The sequence below is a fragment of the Astatotilapia calliptera genome, chromosome 10 (assembly GCF_900246225.1).
Source record: "Astatotilapia calliptera chromosome 10, fAstCal1.2, whole genome shotgun sequence".
Lineage (NCBI taxonomy): Eukaryota > Metazoa > Chordata > Actinopteri > Cichliformes > Cichlidae > Astatotilapia > Astatotilapia calliptera.
This window is the reverse complement of record NC_039311.1, coordinates 32640839-32649347: the sequence shown is the minus strand read 5'-3', so window position 1 is coordinate 32649347 and position 8509 is coordinate 32640839. Positions and strand designations below refer to the sequence as shown.

The window sequence follows — 8509 nt, the reverse complement described above, 5'->3', positions numbered from 1 at the left end:
ATTCATTGATGACATCCTTTTCCCCCATATTGGTTTTTAGTTGTGCACAATTTCGTTTCAACACACTGGACAGGTGACACCATTTTATTTTTAAAGGAAAGCTTAAATTCCTATCGCTATTAACACTAAGGTATCTTCTAAAACATCAAGTCTCCATCTTAGCATCAAAAAATGTGAACTAATGGCAACTAAAGATTGTTCTGAAGCAAATTCTGAAAATACTCCAGTAAAAAATATATAATTTAAACTAAAGATCAACACAGAAGAGGTTTCTTAAAAATTTTACTTTCATAATTAAAACCAAACCAAACAAAACGAACCCCATTTAAATCCATGAGGAACATTTTTCCACAGTAACTGAAATGAAGACGACTCCCTGTAGTTTTCCACTCACACACTTTATTGCAAACGATGTTCCAGCAAACACAGACCCACATCAGAGACACAGCACCGCCTCATGTCCTCCGATCTGTTCGAGCAGAGGACGCCCGAGCGACGCCTTCGTCTTTGTTCTTGTGACACGATAAAACCGCCTCAGCTGATGGTGGAGGCATCCTCGGGGCTCCGCCCCCCCGTTTCCTTGTTAATGTGATTAATGTGGCGAGCAGACGTGAGTGTTTCACACTTTTGGTCACTTTCATGTCCAACGGAAAGGAATGAAACAACAATTCACCCAACAACAACAACAACAACAACAACAACAAACACGTAAATACAAAATAAATAATCCAGGTGATACCTGACCCCGCCCCCTTTTTAATCTTAGCCAATCAGATTTTCCAGCGTTGAGATATAAATAAACTTTATGGACAGGAACCAGGTGCTCGAGGTCAAAGGTCAGGCCATCGCCGCAGGTCTTTATGTCACCATGTACTCCTGCCGCTTGTTGAGTCGGACCTGGCAGAGCGAGATGGCGCCCACCACCACGTAGACGGCAGCGGCGATGAAGCAGTTGATGCCGACCTGGTTGTAGAGACTGTAGATGTTCTGAGGGGGACTTTTACTGCAGGAAAAAAAGAAGGAGAAGAAGAGTTTATCTGCTGTTTGTCATCGGTCAGACTGACCCTGCTTCCTCTGATTTGCCGTCGCATCTATGACGCGTCGCAGCGTCTCAAGCTCGGGTCGAACCGACCGAGCAGCTTTTAACCCCCAACTCACTCGTTATGGATGTCATCCTCGGTGAACGGGACGTCTTCGATCAGCACGGCTGACTTGGCACTGAAGAAGATTCCCAACATCGCCTGCAAGAGAGCAAGACACGGGGTCAACATGAGGCTCGGGGATCCGTCAGGGCCACAGCTACGAATCGAACCTCGTCACTGAGTTTAAATGTTTTCTGTTCACTGCTTCAACCGAGGATTTATTCTGATAAGAAAAGCAGGAAGTGATCTGCTAAATATTTTAACTGACAGACCTGAGACCTCAGAACCTTTAAACAGGGTTCGTACAGGTGCTTGAAATCCTTGTAAATGCTTGAATTTTAATATTGTCTTTTCAAGGTTTGAAAAGTGGTTGAATTTCAGATGTGGTGCTTAAAAATGCTTGGAAGTGTAACTGTAGTTATTTGTGGTGAATGAAATATCTGATTGAATAGTTTTCTTATCAGACAGAAATAAAATGAGTCGCAAAATGTGTTGATGCATCTCAGTCATCCAGGAAAGTTATAAACATTACTCTTACAAACAGGACATTTGCATAATGACTGAAACCAGCCCACTGAAGGAACAATGGGCTGGGAGGATATCCACTTACGAGGACATTATGGTGCTACTGTTTTATCAAAATTTTAAACGAATATCCTCATATGTGGCTCTCATTTTTCTTAGAAACAAAATTCAGGTAAAAAAATAAACAAATCTCGTGATTCTTTGTTTTTACATTCATCAGGTCCCAATTAGCCCAAATTTCAAAGAGAAATTAAAAATCCATGCCATGGAAGAGTTCGGGTCTTAGGAGGTCAAGGAGGGTGAAACCAGCAGAACTACATTCAGATCGGCCTACGTGGGCTCCGTCTATGTACCCGAGAAGTACTGGAATTCAGTGATTAGCCAGTCAGCGTTGAAATGCGTTGAGAGTTTTACCAACTTCGAATAAAATTAGCAGCAAGAAATTGCTCATAATAACATTATATTTAATCCAAATACAGAGTCCCCACTGGTAGTTCCTTAGCCTTCCAGGAAATAGTCGGTCCCTTCGTGATCTTACCAGCATGATGACGCCCCAGATGCTGATCACGATCCCGCACGCGGCCATCTTCGGCCCGCAGAACAGCAGCGACGGCATGTCCGCGTCCCTTTGATCGATCAAAAGATTATTATTATTATTACTATTATTATACTCTAAACTGAAAGAGGACCCATCGAAGAACGAAGCCTCTCGGTCAGCTGATCTCACCGCTCGGCTTTATTCGGCGAATGTCGCTACTGTTCGTAAGCCGCAGGCCAGCGACCAATGAAATATCCTGTGCCCATACACTCCGCCTTTTCCTGTCAAATTGGCCAATGGCGTTTAAGTTGCAAAGTCGCGCATCATTCTCTGTTTCCCGTTTGTCTTTGTTGTGATATTTATAATTTTTCTTTCTGAATATGTAATTCATAAATGACCAAATTAAATCGCAACTTCTCATCGGACGCGAGTCCCGCACAGCTTCGCGAGTTTAGGATCTTAAATCTTGGGAATCCCGCTAACGGAAGTCAGCTAGCTAAGATCATAGGAGCTAATTGTAGCTAACAGCTAGCTACCGTTTGTTTCAAAATAATATTTTTTTTCACCTGAGGCTCAGAAATGACGTCAGCCTCTGCTAAGGTAAGCTTTCACCTGCTTATGTTTTTTTTTCTTTTACGTAAGTGCAAAAATTGAGCTTAACAGCCAACTTGTAGAGAACCGGTCATGTAGCTGCACACATAACTCAATTTAATTCAGTTGCTGCATCATGAAGAAGAGCGTCATGAAATATACTTTAATATCTTTTCACCCCTAAATTATAAAAAGTAGAGGCAAATTCGGCACATACTGAACACTCAGAGCTTTTTTTTTATTTTTGCGCAGAAATCCAGTTGATTAGAAGCAGTGCGGTACTATCGCCTCACCATGACAGCAAGATGTGTTAAAAGTGACGCTGTGTTGTTCTTATCAGAGACAAATGATGAACCAGAAACAGCTTTCAGATGCAGCCACACATCGCACTGACTGTACTGCAGAGAGAGTCCTGATAAATCAGCTCACTGTTTCAGCTCAGAGTAAATCTGCTTTGTGCTTCACTTTTTCCTCAGATTGTTTAGAAATGCAGTGAATGAGTGTATATGTATGTGGTGCACACCTGATCCAGGTTGTGATAGGTCTCCATGTTTACAGTGAGGGAAACACAGCTGGTGGTGTAGCACCTGAGTGTGCAGTTAAAGGTGGTGTGCAGCGTAGATCATGTCTACGGTCACCGTGTAAATCGGAGCATTGATGGCTGTGTTTCCTGCAGGTGGGCGAGATCTTCTCAGCAGCTGGCGCAGCTTTCACCAAGCTGGGAGAGCTGACCATGCAGCTCCACCCAGTGTCCGACTCCAGCCCTGCAGGGTGAGACAGACACACACAGAGGAAGTGGCTGCATTACTGACATAGTGTCAGTTGGTTGTGACCAAACACTACAGCTAACTGTAAACTATAAACTGAATGTGAGCCTCACACACATGCAGGGGGGATAAAACACAGCTGGAAACGAGCAGCGTGGTTTCACGTGTTTGGACGTGAGCGGTTTGTCGACATGTTTGAGTTTTTCTGTGAACTGATGCCGTGTTTGTGTCCTCAGGGCCAAGTGGACGGAGACAGAGATCGAGATGCTGCGACTGGCTGTGCGTCGGTTTGGAGACGACCTCAACAACATCAGCACGGTGATCAAAGAGCGCACAGTGTGAGTGTTAAAGGAGCAGTTTGCCTTTTATTAATGAAGACGTTTAGTTTTAGAATCGTTCAACAAAAACAGGAAACGAGAATCAGACGAGGTCGCCGGAGGAAACGTGACAACACGAAGGGAATCAAAAGTAAAGGAGGGCTCCGCTAACGCATGGAGGTCACTTCATGTTTGCTGTTTGTGTTAAATGGACGGAGGACATGAATGTAGGAAACACGAGTGAGACTCTTTGGTGTCGGGTTGTTGTTGTAGGACTGCAGACGCAAAACTCATAGATACGCCAATAAATGCTCATGTGACGCGTTTAAAGGCTTCACTGTTGAATATTTTATGTTAAAAAATTTCAAGCATTTCCTTTAAGGATGTAAAAGGCAGAATGAACTTTGATTGGCTGACGGCCGCTCCTCTTCCTCTGCAGAGCTCAGATAAAGAGCACGGTGAAGAGGAAGCTGTATGAGGACAGCCGGGTGCCCATTTCCTCCGAGTCTCCCAAGAAGAGCGTCAAGAAAACTCCAGTCGCCATGACACCCACCCCGGCGCCCGCCGCGTCCGCCATCATCTCCGTGCCGACCTCGCAAGTCGTGGCTTCCACTGGAATGCAGAGCAGCCCCTCCCTGGCCCCGCCCATCAAGAAGCAAAAGACAGCAGGTGAGATCCGCTGCGTTTTTCTTTGATCTGTGTGATGTCACAGAGAGGGGACGATGATGGTTAGAAAGAGGGGGAGGAGCTAAAGCAGCTGGTTTTAGACAGGTTGAGCTGAGGCCCAGGAGCAGATAAAGAACCGTGCACCTCTGGACTTCCTGCCACTGTGTGCTGACCTTTAACCCCCGAGGCCTCAGACGCTCCGAGGTTCTCTCTGTTAATCCGAGCTGTCCTTCTGCCTGCAGACGTGACGCTCAGCGCTCTGAACGACTCGGACGTCAACAGTGACCTGGTGGACATCGAAGGCCTCGGAGATGGCTCGTCCAATAAGAAGCTGAACTTTGATCAAGGTCAGTGTGGCGCGGGTGTGAAGGGGTGGAGCTCCTGCAGACTCACGTCAGTTTGTCCATAAACTCCTCTTCTCTCCTCAGAGAGCCTCAACCTGGACTCCAGCCTCATCATGAACTCCAGTGACCTCCCCCTCCTGTCCCGCTGACCTCTGACCTCTCCAGAGCCGCCTCACTTTCTCACTTTTATTTTATTTTTTTCCTGATGAAGCTCGAGTCGGACTTTTCTTCTGTTGTAGTGACGCAGATATTTTTTTTATTTTCAGTCAGTTTTAGTTTCAGGTCAGTTTGTGAGCGTCGTTATCGTGAAGACGTTTGCCTGCAGATACTCATGTGCAGATTCACCTCTGACCTCTGAGCCTCCAAATTTGACCCCACCCCTGACTTTGACCTGCACCGCCCACCTGAATCTGCAGGACGTGGTGCCAGCGGCCAACCTCCACCTTCAGAGTAAACATGATTTGATGGTAGGAGGTTCAGCGCTCTCCTGGATGTGTGAACGCCCCTACACAGTGCGTGGCCCCTCCCACACCAGCATTATGAGTGCTGACCAGCATCATCACTACGACAACAAGCCGACCAAAAAGGCGGCCGTGATTTTTTTTCATGATTGGCTCGTTTCAGTGTGAAGCACTGAGAGGGTCGACTCTGACCCCCCCACAAAGGCGACCACCGCTCTGAAGCTTCGGTTTGCTCTGAGCTGGCGTCCTGCTGAGCTCTGCTCATCGTGCTGACATCATCGCGCATTTACAACTTCCTGTTCAGAGGAGAGCGGCTGTCAGCTGGCTTTTTGATGAGGTGGTGTGGGTGGAGCTTCAAGGCTCAGAGGGGCTTGAAATGACTCGGCACATGGGGTCAGGTGACAGGAAGTCTCCTTCAGTCGCCTTAGGGTAGTGGATGGCAACCACGACGGTATCCGCAGCGAGCTTTGTGACCTCATCGCTGAGGGTCTGATGTAAAAGCAGTTTGAATTATGTTGAATAAACTTGACTCACAACTGTTTGACGTGTTTTTCTTCCTTTGCTTTGAGGCAAACTTTGGACAACAGACACAAATCTGAGGATACGAGTTTGTTTCGTAACCTGATGAGGACGGTTTGGGACAGGCTGAAGTTTAAACGTTTATAACTTGATTTTCAGACGCCTGATATTTACTAAAGTGTGTCGAAGCTGGAAGAAATCGAAGCTGATAAAATGAGTAAATCTGTTTTTAAAGCTTCATTTTGTGCGTCGCTCGAGCAGAGCAGAGGTTCTCTGAGCGATCGTCCCTCTGTGACGCTGCCACGTTGACACCAGAGTCTCGTAACAATGACGAGAACAAACTCGCCGATGTGAAGGTACAGACGTTCTTTTATTGGTATTTTTCATATACAATATAATATTTATATATATTTATAGTGTGTACATGAACAGTTTCCACTAAAGTCGTTCTTTTTCTCGTACAGCCGTGAGAACGTCTCGAGGGAATGAACACTTGAATATAGACTTTAATGTTTCAGTTGCATAAAAATACATCGTCTCATCCACGTAGACAAGTCCAAGTATTTACACGTGAACGTGTGACTGATGTGCTTTTAGTTCCCTTTGTCCTCAACAATAAAACTCTTAGCAGCCCTTTTGTTAAAGTCGTATCTCACTCTGGTCCTTCGCCGACTTTCATAATTTCAGAAAAATAAAAACAGGCTTTTTTCTTCATTACAAAGTTAAATATTTAATGTTGCTGATGAGCGTGAGTAAAAACTATGAAACCAGCTGAAGGTCGCTCTCGATGTTCATGGAGGCGGAGCCTGTTTACTGAAACACAGGTATCAGCCAGCTGTTACCATGTGACTGACAGGGAAGTCTTGGTCACATGATCACAGGCGACGCCTCTGCAGTCTGAAAACCCAGTAGGTAAGGCGTAGTTTGTGTGGGCCCTGAAGGTGGCGCTGTGGTGTCAGGCTGAGCCAAAACATTATTTCCCACACAGGATGTTTTGTTTGCTGGAACTCAGAGGACTCCATCCACTGATGGAGACTCAGATGAAGGTGAAGCCTGAGCTGCTGTCAAACTGAAGCTCTACAGTGTGATGGAGGCGGGGGAACTACAGGGCCCCCCCAGGGTCATTTCTGACGTTTGACTCTCGGCGCTCTGCCAGAGTGAAATACTCCTTCAATACTGAAAAACTTTCAGCAAATACCTCTGAGAACAGCGCTCACATCCTCGCCTCTGCATAAAAATCTGTCCGTGTCAGGATGTAACGGATAACAGCTTCATGTCCAACACGAAAACCTCCAATCACACGGGACACGTGCATCACATATAAAAATAAAAACATGATATTGGACTTCAGACACCTGCAGGACGAGAGTCTCGACAACGAAACACCAAAGACGTTTAAACCAGAGTCCGTCACATTTCTGTCCCGCTACATAACACCACCTCTCACCAGAGCTACTGACAGCATGGGATGGCGCTTGTGCAAAGTTTATCTCACACACACACACACACACACACACACACACACACACACACACACACACACACACACACACACACACAGGAAGTTGTCTTAAAGCTACGGTCTGTCTGAACAGCGACTAGAATTTGGCAGCGTGTCGTGACCTCTGAGGAAAGTCTGTCCTGCTTCAGACGCTTCAAACTGGAAATGAATCCTGATTCAGACAAACTGCATGAAAAACGCAGCAGAAGAATCAGTAAATGTCTGATTTACATCTTTTTTGACACGTTTTGCTTTTTTAAAAAGTTAAATAATAGTTTATTTTTTCCTTTTAGACCAGGGGTGGGCACCTTCAGGCCCCGAGGGCCGGTGTCCTGCAGGTTTCAGATCTCACACCTGAATCACATGATCAGTTCGTTACCAGGCCTCTGGAGAACTGCAGGAGCTAATTTAGTCATTTAAATCAGCTGTGCTGCTTCAAGGACACATCTAAAACCTGCAGGGACAGGGGCCCTCGAGGCCTGGAGGTGCCCACCCCTGTTTTAGACATTTTAGCAGGTGAAGACTTTGGTGTGGGCCTGCTCACGAACCCCGAGCCGCCATGTGAGAGCGTCTGGAACAGGACAGACTCAGAGTCGTGACAATAAAGCAAGAACAGAAAAAGCAGCAGAACTGGACAGCATCCTTCCACGAGGTTATGTCATCAGTCTCTGAATGAAAGGACGATAAAATGGTCAAACTGTGCAAAGTGGTGACGGCAAAATATAATCTGCCTCTAAAAAAAACTACAAAGCTTTTGTGTCTGCGTCGCCGATGGCGACCAACGCTCAGCGGGTCTTTCTCTTTAACTGGGAATAAAGACACTTCATCAAAGAGCTTATAGAGACTATTTACAAACATGTCTCACTGAACCTCAGGCCTGACCTTTGACCCGACCGCTGCTCCTCCCAAATGAAGACATGTTCAGGCACGATGAGTGATCGTAGGAAACTGTACAGCACTGTGCAAACGCTGGAAGCAGAACTGCAGCTCGTCCACATAAAGCATCGCCTCCGACCTCTGACCTCAGATTTGTGCTCACATCATCACAGGAACATCATTATATCCAGACCGGTGAACTGGTGCTTCCAGCAGGAATACCATATCACCTTTATTTATTGCTGTAATATTCTTACAGCAC

The 8509-nt window shown here is 46.0% G+C and overlaps 2 protein-coding genes across 2 annotated transcripts; one reads left to right on the top strand and one right to left on the bottom strand.

Annotated features, from left to right (window-relative positions):
- Nucleotides 1-379: 379 nt before the first annotated feature.
- On the bottom strand, nucleotides 380-2414 carry rnasekb (ribonuclease, RNase K b). The gene is made up of 3 exons (XM_026182478.1): nucleotides 2206-2414; nucleotides 1159-1241; nucleotides 380-1003 (listed from the first exon to the last, which is right to left on the bottom strand). Exons 1-3 carry the CDS (start codon nucleotides 2281-2283, stop codon nucleotides 859-861), a joined length of 306 nt encoding a protein of 101 aa, XP_026038263.1. The 5' UTR covers nucleotides 2284-2414; the 3' UTR covers nucleotides 380-858.
- A 92-nt stretch (nucleotides 2415-2506) lies between these two features.
- bacc1 (BPTF associated chromatin complex component 1) lies at nucleotides 2507-5892 on the top strand. Its single transcript, XM_026182477.1, has 6 exons — nucleotides 2507-2805; nucleotides 3473-3567; nucleotides 3800-3901; nucleotides 4320-4549; nucleotides 4789-4893; nucleotides 4975-5892. The coding sequence occupies exons 1-6, from the start codon at nucleotides 2785-2787 to the stop codon at nucleotides 5037-5039; spliced, it is 618 nt and encodes a 205-aa protein (XP_026038262.1). The 5' UTR covers nucleotides 2507-2784; the 3' UTR covers nucleotides 5040-5892.
- The last annotated feature ends 2617 nt before the right edge of the window (nucleotides 5893-8509 follow it).